We start from the raw sequence: 23,099 nt of genomic DNA, 5'->3' as shown, positions 1-23,099 counted from the left end.
AGAAAAACAAGGCTCAGTGTGTTTTACTGTGTTCAGAACTTGTCCCGACTGGACGGAACATATTTGGGCTTTTCAAAGTGTCGCTGTACCAAAGCAGCCCTGTCTCATGTTTTTTTTTTTTTTCGTGCTCCCGTGACGAAATGAGTCAAATTTTCGTAACGGAGCTTTTTTAACTCACTATTCCTAACCCTACTCCCACCCCCAACCCTAACCTTAACCATAACTTACTCCTTCCCCCTACCCTAACCATAACCACCCCCAACCCCCCACTTCACTTTTAATTTCGTGCAGCCATCACGGAATGAATGAGAATGAATTTGTGCTGCCGTGAAGAAAATGAGGCGCTTTTCGTCACAATATCACGAACCAAGAGATTAATGTATATTTTGTGCTGCTGAAGCACGACTTGCTGTGAGACCAGGTTGACCAAAGACAGACCAGGGAATTTGGAGGTTTTATCTTTTGACATTTTGTTACTGTAACCAGCACTCAGCAGAGGATTCCTTTTTATTAAAAATATTTTTTTTAAACAGTAAGTTAGTTGGCCAGGACTGAACAGTGACCAACTCTGAGACAGCAACCTACAGTAAATTGGCCCTGTGTTCCCAAGCTCTTATGTAAGCCATTTATTGATGCGTTTCTGTCCTAACATCATTTCCTAAATGGCATGAAGAACAAAAGCCTGGTTTACTTCATCTGGATGTGGGATTAAAACAATCTAATTTAGTGCAGCTACAGCATGTCTGTTGAACAAACCTGATTTAGTCCGCTCTCTTTGCTGCAGTTTCCTGCGTGTACATGACAAAGCCTGCACACGTGGACAGTTCAGAAGTGCAGTACTCACTGTTTCCAAAGTCAGCCTTTTGCAAAAATCACATTTGCACAATGAGAAAAACGTTGTCGCTGTGACTGTGTTCTCACTTCAGATGCTGTGTGATGCCTGGTTCCTGACACTCTGCTTGACAGATTAATGCTGGTTTAATAGTTTATTGGAGACATAGTGACTAATTACAGAACCGCTTGAGGATGTGCAAATGGTAATTTGAGTCATCTTTAACCGCCCTTTAAATTGAATTTGTTTCTTTGTGATTAGCTGTTTCAGGCTCCTTATCTGAGCAAAATCCTGTTTCCCCTAACCTTGTTTCCCATTGGGCGAAGCTGAAATAACAAAACAGACTTTCCCATGCATGTGTCTGTGTCTTCTCTCCTTGCTCGTCTCTCTGTGGGCTTAAGTACACACAATGTAGTTTTCCCAGAATGATCCTCGTTTCCACTCTGCTTTTCCGTGCGTCCTTGTCCTTCCTTTCACCTGTTACTAACTTTTCCCGCAGTCATTTTAACATGCGGTGACTCACGTCATCCTGCACAAATCCTGTCAGGTTGAGCAGTTACAATATTTAATTTAATTGTTGAGTTCTTTAATTAAATGATACTATCCCACTGCAAAATAAATGATAGGGCAGCACAGTCTCACTTGGGGGCCAGCGCTAAAGGGGTAAAATATGATGCATATGACGTAATTTCTCTACTTCCGGGGTACAAACCACTGCGTTTTTATTGGGGTTTGGGCAAATTACGTGCAAGCAAAGTGAAAATGCAAAGAAAAAGTGGTAATGCGGTGGGAAAGTGGACATGTGTTGCAGTTTGGTTATGATCTGGAGCACAAACGTGTCGAGGCGGTTTTGCAGGCGAGAGAACGGAGCTACTCTGGTTAGCTGTGTAGGGTAACACTTACTTACACAATGTCTCCCACTCGCTTTGTCTTTTTTTCTCCACTGGGAACCCAAAAAATACTTTTCACGATTGCTTCGGTGATTGCAGCTGAAAACAAAACCCAACACCATTTATCCATGTGAAGTTATGTTGTGTATATTAAATGGAGGTCCCCGTAAGTGGTCAATTACCACAATATCACGGAGTGTTCAAACAAGACTACGGTCTCCTATTATCTTTTTTTTGGGGGGGGGGGGGGGGGGGGGGTTCTTTTGGTGTGTGTCTGTCTGCAGTTTGGTGTTGTACCGCATTCATAATATCTGAAACATTTCACAGGAAAAGCTCAGAGAGGAAATAAATGATACATTACTGCACCATACATACATTTAGGATTCTTAGAATTTCATATGTTTTACATTTTTTCAACCTGGATGCTGTTTTTAGAGGTGTTGGAATTCAACTTTTCATTTGGTACAAAAACAGCACCAAATGTACTGATTTAGAATGCAGACATAGTCCTAGGCTAACCAGCTACATAATGTAACAGCATTGGGCAAGCTAAAAACACCCACAGTAACCCGCTTCTTGTCATCACTGAACAGCGAAAAACGTTGAATGTTAAATTAGAAGTGTCTGGTAGTACGGAGAGTCCATATGAGGGTAAACCTGTGCATGATTAACTCACTAAATACAAGAAAACTTTTTAAAATGGCCAGTGATACATTTAGCTGCTTACCTTAGCTGCGCTGTTATTCTGTGGCATTGCTGTCCACTAAATCTTTACAAGTCAATTGCCAGTGACGAGCTCATTCCTGTTGACCCACCTTTCCCGACTTTAGGGACCCTGCAACCCACTGTGAAAACTGAAGGTCTTCCGCAGATGTATTTGTCCCTCTAAAATAAGATGATGTATTGATTTGATGTTGCAGAGCTGCACCCCACGCTGGAAGCTGTGTGTTAGTGACACAGACAGCGCCCTGGGATTTGCTCTTGGAGCCATGTTTGTCAAAGCCACTTTTCCAGAGGACAGCAAGGCCATTGTAAGCTCTCAAAATAATTCACAAACAAAGGCTGAGTTGATGTGCTTTTGTTCGCCTTATTTAATTGACCTCTTTGTCTTCTGTGCATAAGGTAGAAGATATGGTTGGAGAAATTAAATGGGCATTTGAGGACAGCCTAAAGTATGTGACCTGGATGGATGCTGAAACTAAAAGAGCAGCAAAAGAGAAGGTGGGTGAAATTGTTGCACTGTATTTCCTTTCCAGAACATTTCACCAACTGATTTGCTAAACTGTTTACCACAGAGGCTGGTGGTTATCATAGGCAAAAACAAAACCCATTGGCAACGAATAATAATTCATGCTTCCAAATGAACTTGTACACTCAAATTAGTAATTTGTGACTTTGGTTAATAATTTGTGGTCTATAATTATTAAAATGTGTACACAAATATTTTACATTTTGTACAAATTAGTGAGCAGTGTTCTTGCTCTTGAGTTAATAATGCATGGATCTACATTGTTAATTTTTGTTGTAGTTCATTTCTGTCCTAGTTTGTAATTTGTGGCTCTCTTATTGTGCGTAATGTACAGTTTTGCACACAGCTGCTATAATGCAGTTGTCTCATCTGATCAGAGTGACGCTCTGAACGGACGGGGGCGTGGCAGTTGTTGACATGGTTGGTCCTGGAGATCAGAGCTGCAGAACACGCACCATGTTTTGACAGATAGGCGGGTGTGTGCGCTTGCTGTACTCACATCGAAAAGATAAAAACATACATCACTTGCGATGGGCTGGAGAGCGGCACACTGACAGGTCCAGCTGGACCGGACTGTCAGTCTATGTGTACACGCAGCAGGCGATCTGAACGTCACATCTGTCTGACAGGACAGTGAGCTGGGCGCCGCAGGACCATATGACAGGCCAACAGTACGACAAATACGCCACTTTCAGTCACATATCAGCAGAAATACACTGTAGCAAACGCTGTTTGGTCAGTTATCACAGCACTTTTCTTCTTTTTTTTTTAGAAAATACATTTGTCTGCTTGTTGATTAGAGACATTTCACGTTCCTGTTACAAGACAGTGATTGTGGTGCAGTGGTAGAGTTGCTGCCTGGTAATCAGGTGGCATGGGTTTAAATCTTGTGAGTGGTGGTTTTTTACTAGGGTTATTTAACCGCAGGGTTCTGTATTGCGTCCCCCTTTATATGTATTATTTATATCAACCCAGTGATATTCACTAATTATACAGCTGGTTTTTATTTCATTTTCCTCCAAATCAGCAGTGTGATGTGGTGCAGCTCGTCCCATGGAACACAATGCGAGCAGCTGCAGCAGCGTGAGCTGCTGTTCCTGCTCAACAGACATGCCTGCCCATCGGTGCGATGTTTCATGGTGCGCAAATTTGAAGTGTTTCGTGCTGTTTCGCTGTATTTGTCTGAACGTCGTCCAAACTTCGCAATGTGTGTGAAGGAGCCTTTAGAGAGGACAATTTAAGTAATTTGTGTGTACAAATTGTTTCAAGAGCACAGATTAGCCTTTCAAGAAAATATACAACCCCTGGCAATAATTATGGAATCACCGGCCTCGGAGGATGTTCATTCAGTTGTTTAATTTTGTAGAAAAAAAGCAGGTCACAGACATGACACAAAACTAAAGTCATTTCAAATGGCAACTTTCTGGCTTTAAGAAACACTATAAGAAATCAGGAAAAATAATTGTGGCAGTCAGTAACGGTTACTTTTTAGACCAAGCAGAGGGAAAAAAATATGGACTCACTCAATTCTGAGGAAAAAATTATGGAATCACCCTGTAAATTTTCATCCCCAAAACTAACACCTGCATCAAATCAGATCTGCTCGTTAGTCTGCATCTAAAAAGGAGTGATCACACCTTGGAGAGCTGTTGCACCAAGTGGACTGACATGAATCATGGCTCCAACACGAGAGATGTCTATTGAAACAAAGGAGAGGATTATCAAACTCTTAAAAGAGGGTAAATCATCACGCAATGTTGCAAAAGATGTTGGTTGTTCACAGTCAGCTGTGTCTAAACTCTGGACCAAATACAAACAACATGGGAAGGTTGTTAAAGGCAAACATACTGGTAGACCAAGGAAGACATCAAAGCATCAAGACAGAAAACTTAAAGCAATATGTCTCAAAAATCGAAAATGCACAACAAAACAAATGAGGAACGAATGGGAGGAAACTGGAGTCAACGTCTGTGACCATACTGTAAGAAACCGCCTAAAGGAAATGGGATTTACATACAGAAAAGCTAAACGAAAGCCATCATTAACACCTAAACAGAAAAAAAACAAGGTTACAATGGGCTAAGGAAAAGCAATCGTGAACTGTGGGTGACTGGATGAAAGTCATATTCAGTGATGAATCTCGAATCTGCATTGGGCAAGGTGATGATGCTGGAACTTTTGTTTGGTGCCGTTCCAATGAGATTTATAAAGATGACTGCCTAAAGAGAACATGTAAATTTCCACAGTCATTGATGATATGGGGCTGCATGTCAGGTAAAGGCACTGGGGAGATGGCTGTCATTACATCATCAATAAATGCACAAGTTTACATTGATATTTTGGACACTTTTCTTATCCCATCAATTGAAAGGATGTTTGGGGATGATGAAATCATTTTTCAAGATGATAATGCATCTTGCCATACAGCAAAAACTATGAAAACATTCCTTACAAAAAGACACATAGGGTCAATGTCATGGCCTGCAAATAGTCCAGATCTTAATCCAATTGAAAATCTTTGGTGGAAGCTGAAGAAAATGCTCCATGACAAGGCTCCAACCTGCAAAGTTGATCTGGCAACAGCATTCAGAGAAAGTTGGAGCCAGATTGATGAAGAGTACTGTTTGTCACTCATTAAGTCCATGCCTCAGAGACTGCAAGCTGTTATAAAAGCCAGAGATGGTGCAACAAAATACTAGTGATGTGTTGGAGCGTTCTTTTGTTTTTCATGATTCCATAATTTTTTCGTCAGAATTGAGTGATTCCATATTTTTTTCCCTCTGTTTGGTCTAAAAAAGTAACCGTTACTGACTGCCACAATTTTTTTCCTGATTTCTTATAGTGTTTCTTAAAGCCAGAAAGTTGCCATTTGAAATTACTTTAGTTTTGTGTCATGTCTGTGATCTGCTTTTTTTCTACAAAATTAAACAACTGAATGAACATACTCCGAGGCCGGTGATTCCATAACTTTTGCCAGGGGTTGTATGTATTCATTTGAGAATATGAATTATTAATTTGTTTGTACAACTTCGTTTCCCCTCATGACAACTCCTTTAATTTACTGTGAGACTGTAGCTGAGGAACTCAGCACTGCCACCTGGTGTCATAATGGGCTATTCACCACTTTTTAATAACCTCTCATCACAGGCAGATGCGATAGACAACATGGTCGGCTATCCAGAGTTTATTATGAACGTCACACAGTTGGACAAAGTGTTCAAAGATGTAGGTAAATGTATCACTGTATTTGCATGTGACCTGTATCATTTTTCCTCTTTAAAGCACTGAACTCCAGTCTAATTACAGAACCACTTATACAGCTTGTGATTATACACTTTTGATTCCTATTTCCTTTAGTTCGAGGTGGTAGCAGAACTTTACTTCCAAAATGTTATGCAGTACTACAACTTCTCAGCTAGAGTGACTGCGGACCAGCTGAGGAAAACTCCAAACAGAAATCAGTGAGTTGATCGATGTCAACCCAGACAGGAGGTTGAACAGTCTGATAATGACAAACTCTCTTCATATTAACTCAGTGGAATAGTGCCGCCAGCTACAATGTTTCCCAGGCAGCCAAATGTTCTCCACTGGACAGATTCTTGTCTCTAATTAGGCTGCGAGGAAGGGACAAACTAAGGTTCCCTTCTCTTCCAAACTGATCTGTAGTCATCCTGGCACATCATATGAGGTACACTCAGTGTTGTGGAATTGCAGTGACCTTGACAGCTGTGTATTGTCTGTTTTTGCAGGTGGAGCATGACCCCTCCCACAGTGAATGCGTACTACAGCCCAACCAAGAATGAGATGGTTTTGCCAGCAGGGATCCTTCATCCTCCATTCTACAGCCAGTTATGGCCTAAGTAGGTGTCTCCTAGTCCCACTTTACAGTCCTTAAAGGAGAACTCTATCAATTTTCATCTTAGGCTCTAATTCTAGATGTTTTGTGGTCATTAGCACATTATTGATTTAGAAAGCAAACACCACCACAGGCTAACTAGATAGTTAATGTTATTGGAAGGGGTAAATAAAAAAAATGACATTAGCAGCAGTATTAGTAACCAATAATGCTTCTGTATCCTGAATGAGATACTGTGATTCACACTCTAAAGCATAAGATGAAGCAGAGGCTCTGAATGAGAAATAGAAAACACGTAAATTTGAGAAATCATGCTCTCAAATCTGAAAGGCCACACTCTGCAAGGGAAAAAGGGAATATAACTTTTATAGTACTCAGGATAACACTTCTTTGGACTGTGTGAGACAACAAGAACCACAACGGCATGTCAGCTAAGCTAAGGTAAGTCTTTTTATCCATCCATCCATCCATCCATTTTCTTCCGCTTCATCCGAGGTCGGGTCGCGGGGGCAGAAGTTCAAGCAAAGCCGCCCAGAGCTCCCGATCCACACACACCTCCCCCAGCTCCTCCGGGGGAACCCCGAGGTGTTCCCAAGCCAGCTGCAAGACGTAGTCCCTCCAGCGTGTCCTGGGTCTTCCCCGGGGCCTGCTCCCGATGGGACGTGCTCCGACAGTCTTTTTATCTTTTACTTTTTTTTTTTTTTGCCTTGCAATCAAATAATGTGCTGAGTTTTTCTACTTTAATTACATTGCCCATTTACCTCAGCTATGACTGTTCAGTGGCCACAGTAAGCGGTTTACTTACTCATCATCCTCTACTCACTAACATGGTCTTTGTGTTATAAATTAGTAATGCGCTGATTAAAGCAGTACATCGTTTCAAATTTCACAAAACTAACAAAATTCAGTTTCTCCCAAAATCCAAGCATTATAACAGGTTTATTTTGTAACACATTGCAAAATTCCAATTCATTTTAATGAAGAGAACATATTTACCTGAAGGGAATTCCATACTGAATATTGCATCACCAAAAAAATATAAATAAATAAAATAAAAATTACTGCCAAATGCTTTCTGAACCCTCTATTCAACAACAGGTGACAGGTTGATACATTTATACCAGACCATGATGCAGCAAAGTGAAGCAAAGGTGTTCAATTTTTTGGCCACAGACATTTATTTCAAAGGTTCTCTGTTACTTGTCATCATAATGTCATAGCATCACATTTAAGATTGTACAATACAACTTCAAATGAATAAAAAACAGGGTTATAAATTTTATTTTCTCTGTGGTGTATTTTGTGGTAAAATATGCACCAAAATGCAGGAAATAGCACCTAAAAATTCAAACACCCCACCATTTGCAAAATTACCCCCTCCCCACCCTTTTACAAAATCCTGGATCTTCACCTTCGTGCACATGCATGAGGTTTTGAGATTAGTTGTAGCCTGACCCACTTGATTGCCTGGGGCGTGCACACTAACATCTGTAATATATCTTCTAAATCAGTTCAGAGAGGTTATCTGATATCAGAATCAGTATTTTTTAGATTTAGAAGTATTTATTTCTCACTAACTTTTCCCAAATTTATGAGAAACATATTAGATGTTTATCATATGGCTGCTTTAGAGCATTTTCTCCCATCTTAGTTCATTTTGTTTGAGTGAGCAGCCAGCTGACATCATGCTGCCTTTCTTTACTCCGATTGGCTGTCGCCGTATGCTTCCCGGCGTCCCTCATGCAAGTCTGGGGAAGCCTCCACGTGATCTGATGTCACTACCAAATAAGGGTGTAACAGTACATGTATTTATATTGAACCATTTTGGTACGGGATGTACGGTTCGGTACAGTGCTGTGTGCATGGATGAGTTTGCGTGTGTTTACATTCAGTGTTGCCAACTTTGCAACTTTCTCACTAAATTTGGCAACTTCCCAAACCCTCTTGATGACTTATTTTCTCAAAAGCGACTAGCGAGAAATCTAGCTACTCTTCCTGGCGTTACTGGAGACTTTTCTGATGTTTGGCGACTGAAAGTGAAAGTCTCTGTTGTCATCGAGCGGCAGCGGGTTTCTCCTCCTCCTCTGACCGCTGTAGCAGCCTGTAAAGCACTGAACGGAAGGATATCTACAATCCTCCTCACTCGGACTCGCTCAGCCTTCTGACCTCGTTTGCTGTGCTGTGATTAAATAGTCCCCAGACTTTGAGAAGCCCTGGCCTTGAGAAGTTATTTTATTTTATTAAGTAATGGCCAATTTTAATTGCAAAATAAATAAACAAGCCAAGAATCAAGTTTATTTGTGGTTCTAAATATTTTTAAGGTGGTTTTACTTATGTTTTTGCCTCTCCCACAATGTTTTTGTTTTCAAAACTTTATTTAAAAAGATATATTAACAAACATTAAATGAACAGTTAATAAAAAGAGATAGAAAATAAAATAAATTGTACAAAATTAAAGGGATTCTTTAACATTAATTATCTTTAAAAATTCCTTATAGAGTGTGACAGTTTTGGACAAGTTATTTTTTCTGGCAAAAAAATAGGTTGAATAAAATTGAACAGGGCTTCATGCTGGAACCATTGTGCTGTGCTTTACTTGTGGAATGGTTTTGTTAAAAGCTGTTTACTAGGAATTAATTTTTTATAATATTTCAAACATTTATTGTTTATTTGAGAACATTTAATTTAACTTATTACCAGGCAGCAGATCATATTGGCAATATAACATTATGAATCCCTTATTTAAATTGTAAGGAATAAAATAAAAGTGGTGCCAAAGAAATTTATTTTTGGGACTTAAATCGTAAAAAACCCAGAGACCATACAGCCTTAAATTAATTTTGCTTCTTGTTGCATGAAGGAGTCGCACCATGTTTCAAAAATAAATGCAACTTATAGACTGATGTAATTTGTATATGTTTTTTTTCTCTCCATGACACATTTTTTTGACAGATGCATCTAATACTGTGGTGTGACATATTTCTTGTCATCACTGAACAGGTGAAAACATCATTAGAAGTGCCCAGTAGCAGGGACAGGAGCCCCGCGGAAGTAATATGTTTACCTCACAAAATGAAAAATTAACTTAAGGAGATTTGTTACATGTGTGTCCCTTCACATCTTAGATGTCGGCTGCTGCAGTCCACTGAGTGATTACAAGTAAACAAAGTTGAAAAATGTTACGTTTGCCTTTAAAATCACAGGAAGCAGTCGAGAATGAAATACAGAATATGTAGAGAACTGAAATTGGTTTGGATCCAGTTTGTCTCCTTTTTCCAAATATGAGTATTATTCATGTGCACCATTGAAAACTGTTTGTCTTGACGTATTGTGCAATGAAAAAAGTATGACTTCAGTGCATCTCTGGCAAGGGTCCTACAGTATTTGGTTGCTACAGAATAATGGAACAGATAACCTTTGGATGAGCCTCAAACATTCCAGGACTGAGAATGTGAAACTCTTTCTGGATTATTTTTACATAAATGTGTGTTTGTGTGAATTCTTCAGGATGTTACTTGAGCAAATTATTGGACCAGCTTTAATAAAAGCGCTTCAATTAGTAACATTCAAATGGATTAGTTTGATCCAAATTAACTTAACAAGCAATATTTACATCAACTTGTTATGTTAATTTGGTCAAACTTAACATATTTTCTGGACTATAATTTCCACTGGTGTATTAGTTGCATCTTTCAAAAAACGCATCATGAAGAGACAAAACATGTAAAAGCTGCAGTGGTCTATAAGTTAATTTTGAAAAGGGGTACTAATGCTTCATTCAACAAGAAGCAAAATTAATTTAATTGATGCATTATTTATTAATAATGCAAATGCTGTGTGTTGCCACTGAACAGATGATTATAGCTGATGTAAACATGCAATGTCATTAACCCTTTAATGTTCAGTTCAATGGCTTGGTAGCACATATTGATACCGACTACATTCTATTGAAAAATATGAGGCCATTAAAGGGTGGAACATTTGAAAACTTGGTGCATTATTTCTAAAGAAAAAACAAAGATTCATAAAAATAATAGGCTCACTTTAGCTTTGCCTAGCTTACATGCTGTTGCTGTTCTTGTTGTCTCACACAGTCCAAACAAGTGTTGTTCTGAGTAGAATAAAAGTTGCATTCCCTCTTCATTCCAGAGTGTGGCCTTTCAGTTTGAGATCATGCTTTCTTAAGTTTACACATTCTCGAACATAGAGAATGGGTTTGTCATTCAGAGCTGCTGTTGTTTTTTCTTCTTCTTCTTCTTCATCTACTACACCTCCATATTCTAAATCAGAGTACTTCATTCATTACACAGTAGCAGCTTTTCACACATACAGATGGTGATATCTTGAGGCCATAGATGATAATGTTCTATTTTTCATATATACGTTGCTTTGGAATATAAGTAGCGGGACCTCCCAAACTTGTTAAAACAAAAAAGCATCTAATAGACCACAGAAAATATAATTATTCTTTAGAATGCTATCCATTGAAGCAATTTAATTAGGTTTTCTCTCTTTTCAGAGTACTTGTAGAGAATGATGATTTTCTTTCTTTGCTTGTGCTCAGCTGAGTTTTGTTCTGTGGTTTATCTTATGCTGTTAAATTATTTAGTTTTGTAAAATGAAAATTAATACAAAAATCTGCAAAAAATAAAAAATCTAATTGTGAAAATGCATTGTTTATTTATTCATTATTTTCTTATTATTTTTTTCCCAGAGCTCTTAACTTTGGTGGAATTGGAGTCGTCATAGGGCACGAATTGACTCATGCTTTTGATGACCAAGGTTAGTTAATAGTGACTCAAATTTTTATCTTATTTTTCCCAACATTACAGGTAAAAAAAAAAAAAAAAAAATTATTTAGTGTCTGCTCCTTTGTCTGCCCCTGACCAAGGCACCATCTCTACGAGGTCTGTCCATAAAGTAACGTACCTTTTTATTTTTTTCAAAAACTATATGGATTTCATTCATATGTTTTTACGTCAGACATGCTTGAACCCTCGTGCGCATGCGTGAGTTTTTCCACGCCTGTTGGTGACGTCATTCGCCTGTGAGCACGCCTTATGGAAGGAGTGGTCCCGCCCCCTCGTCGGATTTTCATTGTCTGGAAATGGCGGAATGAAAAGGACTTTTTTCCCATCAGAATTTTTTCAGAAGCTGTTAGAGACTGGCACCTGGAAACCATTCGAAAAATTTATCTGGCTTTCGGTGAAAATTTTACGGGCTTCACAGAGAATAAGGTCTTTAACTACAGCTTTAAGGACCCCTTTAAGGACGGTCGGTGCGCCGCGCTCCGAGCTGCGACGACGAGGCACAAACCACTGGATCATTTGTAAACAGATGGCTCTGTGGATACGAGACCGTCGTGTGTTCTTTCTCTGGTTATCACAAGAGCTGGACATCAGCCATTTTCCAGCAGATTTCACTTTTAACAAGAGATTTTGTCATGGAAAGCCGCGCGGAGGCTTCGCGCGTCATGACCGATTCGCTTTGGAAGCGAGACAAAGGAACACCTCCATTTCGGAGTGTTAGAGGACAAGTTTGGACATGCCTATCTCAGCTTTCAGTGCTTACCAGTCGAGTGAGTATAAGAGAAATTGTGGAGAGCTGGACATGTCCAAACTTGTCCTCTAACACGCCGAAACGGAGGTGTTCCTTTGTCTCGCTTCATCAGCGATTCGGTCGTGACGCGCGAAGCCTCCGCGCGGCTTTCCATGACAAAATCTCTTGTTAAAAGTGAAATCTGCTGGAAAATGGCTGATGTCCAGCTCTTGTGATAACCAGAGAAAGAACACACGACGGTCTCATATCCACAGAGCCATCCGTTTAGAAATGATCCAGTGGTTTGTGCCTCGTCGTCGCAGCTCGGAGCGCGGCGCACCGACTGCCCTTAAAGGGGTCCTTAAAGCTGTAGTAATAGTCCTTATTCTCTGTGAAGCCCATAAAATTTTCACCGAAAGCCAGATAAATTTTTCGAATGGTTTCCAGGTGCCTGTCTCTAACAGCTTCTGAAAAAATTCTGATGGAAAAAAAGTCCTTTTCATTCCACCATTTCCAGACAATGAAAATCCGATGAGGGGGCGGGACCACTCCTTCCACAAGGCGTGCTCACAGGCGAATGACGTCACCAACAGGCGTGGAAAAACTCACGCATGCACACGAGGGTTCAAGCATGTCTGACGTAAAAACATGAATGGAAGCCTTATAGTTTTTGAAAAAAATTAAAAGGTACGTTACTTTATGGACAGACCTCGTACATCTGGAGTTGGTCCCTGGGCGCCACACTGTGGCTGCCCACTGCTCCCAGTGGTTGGATTGTGTCTAACTGTAATTAGGATGGGTTTTAAATGCAGAAAGACAAATTGTATTGTATGAATGTACAGTGACAATAAAGGAAGTTATTATTATTATTATTACACACCTGAAACCCCCACACCTCTGGTTAACTGATAATAGCTAAAAACATCCTGAAGCAGGACTTAGCAGAGATGACAGTAAGAATCACTCTTTCATTTGAAAGGGAGAGAATATGACAAGGAGGGAAATCTGCGTTCCTGGTGGAAAAACTCATCTGTGGAGGCCTTCAAGAAGCAGACGCAGTGCATGGTGGAACAGTACGGTAATTACACCATCAACAAGGAACCTCTGAATGGAAGACACACCCTGGGAGAAAATATCGCTGACAACGGCGGACTGAAGGCTGCCTACAAGGTCTGACTCTAAACAGGAAGTATATAATTACAGAGATGCTTTTCATGTGATGGTTTCTGCAAGTTAACAAATTGAATATGTCAGTGCAACGATGTATTTACAATTATGTTTTTTAAAAGTTCCACTGATGCTCTTATGCTCTCAAACATCACTGAGATTGCAGGTTTACACAACCACATAACTATTACTTGGATATGACACTGATTTATTAAATAACTTCAGTTATTTGGGGGGCTGCTGTGGATCACTTCCAGAATCTGAAGTGTTTGTCTGCGTTGCTGGAAATATAACAGGTGCTTGTGAGTGGCCTTGAGTTGCCTCTGCTTACTGCTTCACATGCACACATTCTTTCCGTGTATCCAAAGGTCACAGGCTGTGAAGCAGATGAGCAAATAATTCAGAAGTAAACAGCAGCCTACGTTAAATATGTTGTGTGTGTGCGGATGGGGGGGGGGGGGGGGGGTGTGCGATGACACTGTGGGAGAGCTGAGTTTATTGTGTCTATCCTATAGCTACGTTTTTCATTTTCAAAGAGTAACTACAGTTATGTAACATGATCATCTGTTGCTTTAAAGGCTTATGAGAACTGGATCAAAACAACGGTGAAGAGGCAACACTACCTGCGCTGGGATTGACAAACCATCAGCTGTTTTTTGTGGGATTTGCCCAGGTTTGTGTCAGTCTTCTCTGCACTTTGATCCTGATTGGCAAGTAGCAAGTCAGCACCCATGAAACATGGATGTTTGGAATTAGGCTTCTTTTTGTATTTTACAAAAGTGGCTATTGCATAAAATTACAAATAGGTGATATAATGCAGTGCCAAAATGCCCTATGAGCATAAACAGAATGTGACCTTTTGACCTCTTAAAATAGGTAAAGGTTAACCATCTTTGAACTTTTCCAAGGTCTGTGTTCCAAGAATATTCCCTGTGAATTTGAAGACCCTGGCAGTAATAGGACTGGAGTTATGTTGAGCACAGACGGACAGACGCAAAGTCTTCGCAGTACCCGATGGCCTTATTTTGGCGTCGGGTAAAAATGAATTATACAATAAAGAAATCATACTGAATGTGCACCTGGCTTTTGATTGGCTGAGCAGACCAGATTTGCCATAATCAATTAGCAATGGGTGGTGTAGGGACTAGAGTGGGAAAACATGCAGGACAGATGATCTGAAGGAGCAGGATTGATAACTCCTGCTTCAACCACGTACCTCATATTAAAATGAAATTGGCAGCCAAGTCACTGGCAGACAAACTGACAAATAGCTTTTACTTCATTTACAGTAGGCTGTACTATTATTGCTGGTCTTCACATCGGTTCTGAAGTATACAAACAAGAGAATATAACTTGGCCACAGTATTGATTAAGATGTAATAGCAAGCTCATATATCAATAAAACATTTCCCTGCAGTTAGCAGGGGATGCATATGATTAACGGTTTCAGTCATTTTGGCTGACCTTTAACCTGTGTATTGTTTTTACAGGTCTGGTGCTCTGTCAGGACGCCTGAGAGCTCACACGAGGGTGTAATCACAGATCCCCACAGTCCGTCGAGATTCAGAGTCATTGGAGCCGTCTCCAATTCACACGCATTCTCAAAGCATTTTGGTTGTAAAGCAGACGCTCAGATGAACCCCAAACATAAGTGTGAGCTTTGGTGATGTACCGCCACACAAAGTGCTAATTATCACTGAGGTAGGAAGTGGACCTTGGGGAATAATAGGCTGTTTGGAAATGGAAAACCAAAAAAAAAAACCCCTACTGCCTCATCACTTAGCGCGTATCCGTTTTCTTCTGAGTGTCAGATTGTGCCTGCTCTGTACGGAGGATCACGTCCCTCAGGACTTCACACATAGACATTTGCCTTAACATTTTTCAGCTCCTACAGTTAAATGTAACCATAAAAATACTGTTTTAAAAAAGAAAGGACAAAGGGAAAAAAAAACACTGGATGCCAAACATGGGGGAACCACTTGTTTTTTTTTAACTGCTTTTCTGTCACATCAAGTGAAAAAATGTAGTGTCTTTAATTGTGTTTTTTTTTTTTTTGTAACTACACTGTGCTTGGAGCTGCTCTCTTTTACTTTTATTGAATTTTCTATATTTATGTTCATACATTTTAAAATGTACAAGGGACCTAGAAGAGTTTTAGCCAGCAGAGAACAGAAATACAGTCGAAATGTGGCGGCTTGGTGGGAATGTGTGTTTGAATACTTCAGCAGCATGTCTTCAGATTCTGACATCATACACTGTGTGTGTGTGTGTGTGTGTGTGTGTGTGTGTGTGTGTGTGTGTGTGTGTGTGTGTGTGTGTGTGTGTGTGTGTGTGTGTGTGTGTGTGTGAGAGAGACTGTCACACAGACAAGATTACTGACAGACGTGTCATCATAGGAGTTCAGCTTTTCAGTTATTTAATATCAATGCAAATCAGGAACCATGTGACAAATGTCACTGTGGTCAATTCAACCATCAGCTGTTTTTCGTTCTTTGTTCTGAGGCTAAATGTTTATGTGCCACATCCCCTTTTTAAGGGGGAGCTGTTTGTCACAGATTATTTTGTATAGTAAAACTTACTTTAAAACATTGCGTCCATGTCTCATGTTTCTGATGTCTTCATTCATTCATCAGAGTCTTTCTGGTGTCTTTGCACATGGGCTCAGACGGACAGTTGGACAGTGATGGCATTTTTTGTAATTTTGAGATTAAATGATGAAAATGTGTATGTAGTGTAGATGTTTAGCTTTAATTCAAACACTGAAAAAAAAAATGATACTTTGGATCAACTTAAATAAATTGATGTAATTTGTTACGGCTAATTTTTTTAGTTTCTCACAATGTATATTTATGATTTTGTAAAGTGATTCCAGCAGATTTAAACTGGAAACCACAATTTTCCATTAGACCAATGTAAATAAGTACTTTGAATGAAGTGCACTGTGTTTCACTTTTTTCAGTGAAGGGTGTAACAAAAATATCACACTGTCTGTTTCCGAGTCACTGGATATGTTCTTGGACTTTATTTTCATCACTCGTTAAGAAATCTAAACAGTATGGTGCTGTGCGGAAATTCTGTCTGGAGGAGGAAGTTCTGTGCAAGGAGACTTAGTGAGGGAAACCACCTGAAGGAGTGCTTCTGTGGCTGTGATTGGAGAAACTTTGCATATGCCAACTTTTCGTTTGTTGCATCAGCAGTTATACCACTTAAAACTGGAGATGAACAGAGAAAGATTTTCTTCAAAAGGAGGTGTGAAATTTCAGACAAAGTGAGTCTCATGCCTAGACTTGATTTTTCTTTTCCTTGTATGAATGTCATCCATTCAAGAGCAATGCCCAAGCAAGAAAACTCTGTCCCAGGTGTGAACTGGGCCTGGGGCTAACCCTACTCCCAGCCCTAACCCTAACCCAGGAGCTGAGTTCTCCTGTTACCACCTCCATGTGACTTGGGGCTCCAACCCTGTGCATTAATCCATCCGTGCACAAAAGATGTTCTTAGCTCTGTGGGTGAAACTAAACTGTAAAGCATTTCAGGAAACATGGTACAAAGTTATGTGATCATCCCTGTATGTGTACAACATAACACATCTCAAGGAAATTCAACAAAAAAAAAAAAAACAGTTGATTTCATCTTGGTTGATGATGCTGAAGAACATAGAATTGGGGCAGATTTAATCCAGGTTTAATAACTTCATGTTTTGATGACACAGATTTTTATCCTTTTTTTTAAAGGTAGAAATACCAAGGATTATTAGATAGAGGTTTGTGACACTTTAGAAGTTAAACGATGTAGGTGCCCCTGTTTGAGGTTTTGTAGATGTTTGTGATCATTTTGCCTGTGACCGTCCAGGTTTGTAGATGATAGGCCCCTGGATTTGACAGTGTGACGGTTTGAGAATAATTGAATCAAAATGCTGAATTCATTCACTGATGTAGATGATGACTTGCACTTTTGCATGACATAAATGGGACCTGGTGGTGATTGCGTGAACATAATGTACATAATGAATGTTTCGCACGTCTTCCGGACACTATAACCGAAGGGTGGCATCCCTTTGGCAGATACCACCAAGTAGCAGGTGATATCAGGAGCGATTTGACACTGAACTTTTGATGTAATGGATGATGGACAAAAGATTCTGAAAATGTAGTATTTGACATGCAACCACATGTAGAATGAATGGTCCAAAAAAGAAGATAATCTAGCGAGCAGCAGTTGTGTGGACAGTTGAGTGTCAGAGGTTGACACGCAGTCCAGTTTTATATGTACGAACATCTCTGAGGAACGTTTTCAACACCTTGTTGAATCTATACCACAAAGAATTAAGGCAGTTCTGAAGGTAAGAGGGGGTCTAACCCAGTACTAGCAAAGTACCTATTTGTGGCCCATGAGTATACATTCTACAGCTTTGAAATTCCCCCTTGTGGCAACTGTATGAAGTAATGTACATCATCAAAGCAGTACACAAAATCTGGACGATAAAATGAATGTTAAGAAGCCTTTTCTGTTGGCCTGTGGCAGATGATGTGAAGGTTTTTCACGGACACACACATACATACATGCTCCTTTTATATATAAGATAGTTTTATTTTTATTTAGCTGTTTTTATGATGTGTGCTTCAGTGTATATATTTTACGTCCAACTGTATTACACACTAATAGAGTTGTCTTTTGAATGTGCATGTAACTAAAGCTCAGGTGGGTGGCCACAGCCCCCCGCACGCTGGAATCCTGGTTACGCCCTTGAGTATAATTTATTTAAATTCACTGTTTCGTTAAAGTGACTTCTTCAAGTGACAGCTTGCAGACTGTTGGTAGGCAATTTGCCGTCACAGTTAGGGGAAAATTTTGAAGTTTGGGAGGGAGCGAAGCTATCCTGATTGATTCTCACAAAATAGATGTGAAGCAGCAAATTGGCCGGTAGGTGTCGCTAATAACACGGTACATTAATGATGCAGCTGAAGCGTACCGTGCTATGAAACAGTTGCTTTGTTTAGGTACCATTTGTGTGTTCAATTTACAATAAAAAAATACTCTGTTAGGCTTCATTGTGTATATGTTATTGTAAATAACGCATATTTACTGTGTGATTTTTTTATGACGTCACCTACGTTAAGTGAAATGTGTTTCATGCACATTTTTTTCGAATTGTGAATCAGGTTTCAGTTTTCTGCTTTCGATTAGCCGATCGTAGCCGTAAGTGGCCGAGAATTGCCGAATCATCTGTCCTGCCCGGACTGCTTGGAAGCGGCTGCAACGCCATGTTGGTGAAGTCTCCCATCTGTGTGAGAAAAAAAATGATAGCAAACACACGTATCGAGAAGAAAAGGTAAATCGCCGAAGAAGGTTGAAGATCGCGGCGATTGTTTCTTTTGAAAGAAGCCAACCGAGCCGGATCCGCAGAGGTTCCGGACGGGTGAGGGAGGCTAAACCTCCCGCCGTCCCCCATGAATAGCACCGCTGATCCGAACTGCGACTTTCCATGAAAAAAGACGTTTGTGTTGTTATTCGGGCTTCGTTATCCCACTTCGTTCGAGGGATTTGGGGCCTGCTTCAGAAACCTGCTAACGCTACACTCGCTTTATGTATATGCCAGCTAGGCGTCGTTTGGATCAGTCTTCATTATTAGATTATTGTTTTCGTTTGATTTTCTTGCGATGAGTTTGCCACCGAAAGTGGTGCCCAAACCCGCCGCTGTCGCCATTAGCGGACCTGGAAGTGGTCCCTCTCCGTCGAGCCAGTTGCGGGCTACCCTGACCTCCGTGTCGCTGCCGCCGGGAGCCCCGAGCGCTCCTCAGCCGGGAGCTGTTCCACCTCAGTATCCTTTCATTGCGGTAACATATGTCTTGTCTCCTTATGTATTTCAGCTCGCTTTATGCCTGTGAAAATGTACAAATGTCTTCTTCTTTTTTTAATATTATATTGGTGATAACATGGACAGGATGCGGGGATGAAGTAGCGGGGAGGGGTGGGGGACAATTAGCTAAGCTAAGCGAGCTAACGTTAGCTTACCGAGCCGGCTGCAGTAGCGTTTGTCAAAGCTAACCGGACAGTCGGCTCAGTTTGGGAAGCTAACGTTACAGCACACTTTTGTTTTCATTTGCTGTTAAATGTATTTGCTGTTGCGACCGTTACTGTAGGGAGAATCGATACTCTCGTGCGTTGTACGCCAGTTACCGGCTTTGTTCAGCTTTGTTGGCTAGCAAGGTGCGCTAGGCTAAATTAACGGTAGCTCATCTGGCTACAGTTAGCCTGGCTTTCGGGAATTGCACTTTTATTTAACATGGGGTAGATTTTTAAAGGAGGTGCTGCTGTGTAGTTCCTCAGGTCTGCCAGGGGCTGAACCGGTGTTTCACCAAATTGTGTGACCTGATCATGTAGTTGTTTTCGCTAATTTTCTCATTCTTCATAACTACGCAGAAACTGTGGGCCAGTTGTGTGATCAAGCAATTTCAATCAATCAATTTATTAATTTATATAGCGCCAAATCACGACAAAGTCGCCCCAAGGCGGTGTAATGGAGCTGTCTCAACAGTCTGGGGTCTCAGTGAAATGACACTGGAACTAGACCTAAACAACAAAAAAGTCAGGAATAATAGTTACTGTTCTAAGCCAAAGCGGTGCAGCAGAAAGTCAGTTGAAGATTGTGAAGTCACCCCACTCCAGGTGAAGTCACCCCAGTGTGCTTCTTATGTTTCAGTTATTTCTGTCACCCCACTTCATTTAGCTGAGGTCACCTAAGTGTGTATTTCTTATATTTCTGTCATGGGACTGGAATTTTTTCCCTGATTGCAGGAGCTATTATAATTGGCTATGATACATACAAAAGTACCAAGTGATTTCTCAATTGGGTATGTGTGGCATTGTGTTGAACACCTATAATCCAAATGATGTAAATTACTGGCGTATTTGTCACAGTGGTTAATTATTACTCATCACAATGGTTATAAGATACAGTGTGAACAATTTGTTTTTGTACAACAATCATGTAGGAAAGCAGTTAGAAAGCAGCTTTTTACCTGACAATTACATTCCCCTACCTTAAAACATCATCTCACTAACAAAACTTGAGTAAGAACAGTGTATTATACCACTGGTGTGTATAAATCATTTATTACATGACCATGTCAGAATTGAAATATTCTTACTAGAGTGGGGTAACTTCACCTGGGGCTAGTTCGTACTGAGATGACTTCGCTATGAACCCAGAAAGTCATGTAACATTGGCCTTTAATTGGGAATATAAAGAAAAAATGCAACATGCATTCAAGTTTTGCTTAAACTGTTTTTAGCTGTGTTTTAGATTTAAAGCGGCAACATCCCCATACTTCCCCATCCCCATAGTACATACTTGATGTTGTTTAGTCCATAATAACCAGAGAAGGCTAAATTCACCTTAGTGTGGCAGATAAATGGTTACTTTGGAGATGTGGGGATGGAGCAATTGTCTGCCTGGGTGGTTGCCATTCAGGACCCAATGTGGTTCAGCTCTGTCGCTGATGCGGCAAAGCAAGGAACTTTTGCATGCTCCCAGACTTCACTTGAGTGTGTACTGGTAATAAGTGATTCAGTCTACTACGTAGTTTCATCATCGTACTACGTTGCTGCCATTTTACCTGCACCCTGATCAGGGTGCTTACAGATAACGCATATGCATGTACCCATGTATGTTGTGAAAATTTCTATTTTGCAACTGAAGACATTTTATAACTGCTGCTGATGTGTATTTGTACAATTCCTCAGACACTGCTACCATTTTCATGTATGTTCTCTGTCGTCTTTGACTTTCTAAACCGACTTTCTAAAATGCAACACTAAAATGTAACTCTTCCAGTGATTTTGCTCATATTTTATTGTGGCAAGCGCCATATTGTATTATGGGTAATGGCGAACCACATAATGCATCAAACCTAAACTCTTTTAAAAATAGATTGGACAAGCTATCACACTAACATGATCTCTTATTATTATCCTGGTCACAATTTGTGTGTATCCCAGCAAAGTCTGTATGTTGCTCAGAACAAGTTGGGGAAGGTTTAAACCTGCACTGGTTTTGAACATGTTAAAAATTTTGAGAAGATTGGCTGGACTTGGGGCTGTGTTGACTCCCTCGAGGTCAGCTCAGGGTGGTCCAGTGCGATCTCGACGTAACTCAACATCTTATTCATGCTGAGCTTGGAAAAAATTACCCCAAGATATTAAGAGCTGAGGATGGAGTGCACATCAGTTTTGCTTGGAATTGCATGAAGTTGCACCAGGCCTGACCCAGGTCATCAAAGGGAGTCCAGAAAGCTTCAGAGAAGAAATTACTTTTCTCAACTTTTGCTGAGTGTTGTGCCTGCTTTGGAAAAATTGTCGCAGAATGTTGCCAGTATAGGCCTGCATGAGAAGTCAGGTGAGATATACCACGGTGTAACTCAGCTTGTAACTTTGCAAAAGTCAGCCAACATCTGAAGATAGTGGCCCTGTGATGGCTGGTATTCAGATATCTTCCTAAGTTAGTTTAATATATTTCATGCTGTCTTTAATATGTGTAGTTTGGAGTTTAAAAAATTGATTGAAACACTGAAGTAATTGATTTTTTTTTTTGTTTTTAAAGTGAGGTCTGGAGAACAGGCCCTTGTTTTTTGTATTTGTTTTCTACAGTTTGCAAAGGTGGGCTATTCCAGAATTGTACCTGGACCATATCAGAATTCTGTTACTGAGCAAGGCTTGTGCAGAGCCACTGTATTGATCCAGAAGTACTGTTCAATTTTCTAAACCTATGTATTTCAGAGAAAATAAGCCCTTGTCGAAAACTATTTTACCAAAAGTTATTTGCTAGGTTGCTGGGCAGCTGAGACATCAGCTCACAGCCCTATTATAAATCCCAAAGCAGGAAGCCATATTTATGAAATGGAGGTCATTTTTGGGAGCTCAGAAAGTTTTATGAAATGATCCACCGTCACATATCGTATGGAACATCTTTAGTGTCAAATGAAAGGCGCTACTGCCTGCCATGCCATTGACTCCTTTCTGGCAATAGCCTTTACATGGATACCAATCGTTTGCACCAGTGGTGGGCACAGTTCTGCTAATCTGCTAACCGCTAATTAGCAAAGCTAACTTTTTGTTAGCAGTTTAGCTTTTCAGCTAACTTTGAAAACCATCAGCGGACCAATTAGCTTGTGCTAAATTTAGCATTGTAACTTTTAGCCAGCTAACTTTTTTTATTTGTTGTTGCTGGCATAGTAAGTAAAGCCGAACAGTAAAAAAACATTTGTAAACCCTAAAATCACACGTTAGTGCTTCTCTGTTGTGTTTTGCAGTAGTCAGGCAGCTGTGATGAGTTGAGTTCAACCTTACCGCAGCAGAAGGAACCTGGCTGCTACAAAGAAAAAAAAAAAGTAATTTCAATTCACAGCATACAATGCCCCTGACGTGGGCAAAATGCATAAACAGAAAAGCAGGTTTGATTTTAAAAACCAAACTAATTCTAAGCGGTTTATTGATGTTAATGCTGTCATTTTTACAAAGTGAAAATATCACAAATATCTTTTAGTTTTGAAGTAATGCTCTAATTCTGAA

At 40.2% G+C, this 23,099-nt stretch overlaps 2 protein-coding genes and 1 long non-coding RNA gene across 3 annotated transcripts in view; 2 read left to right on the top strand and 1 right to left on the bottom strand.

Moving 5' to 3' along the window:
• Positions 1-15,460, top strand: part of ece1 (endothelin converting enzyme 1) — a 49,746-nt gene extending 34,286 nt beyond the window's left edge. The window contains 10 exon segments of the mRNA XM_034165859.1: positions 2,643-2,753; positions 2,845-2,943; positions 6,119-6,196; positions 6,329-6,432; positions 6,721-6,831; positions 11,542-11,609; positions 13,345-13,535; positions 14,111-14,129; positions 14,132-14,205; positions 15,023-15,460. Of these exon segments, the coding sequence (XP_034021750.1) occupies positions 2,643-2,753; positions 2,845-2,943; positions 6,119-6,196; positions 6,329-6,432; positions 6,721-6,831; positions 11,542-11,609; positions 13,345-13,535; positions 14,111-14,129; positions 14,132-14,205; positions 15,023-15,199 (1,032 nt within the window). The 3' untranslated portion in view covers positions 15,200-15,460.
• A 224-nt stretch (positions 15,461-15,684) lies between these two features.
• On the bottom strand, positions 15,685-21,442 carry LOC117506359. Its single transcript, XR_004559442.1, has 3 exons — positions 21,429-21,442; positions 18,088-18,097; positions 15,685-15,774 (listed from the first exon to the last, which is right to left on the bottom strand). It is a non-coding gene; the product is annotated as an uncharacterized LOC117506359 (long non-coding RNA).
• The window catches only part of eif4g3a (eukaryotic translation initiation factor 4 gamma, 3a), a 163,928-nt gene continuing 159,478 nt past the window's right edge, over positions 18,650-23,099 (top strand). The window contains 1 exon segment of the mRNA XM_034165858.1: positions 18,650-19,350. Within this exon segment, the coding sequence (XP_034021749.1) occupies positions 19,190-19,350 (161 nt within the window). The 5' untranslated portion in view covers positions 18,650-19,189.

Source organism: Thalassophryne amazonica, chromosome 3 (genome assembly GCF_902500255.1).
Source record: "Thalassophryne amazonica chromosome 3, fThaAma1.1, whole genome shotgun sequence".
In the NCBI taxonomy this organism is placed as follows: Eukaryota; Metazoa; Chordata; class Actinopteri; order Batrachoidiformes; family Batrachoididae; genus Thalassophryne; species Thalassophryne amazonica.
This window is presented reverse-complemented; position numbering and strand designations above follow the sequence as displayed.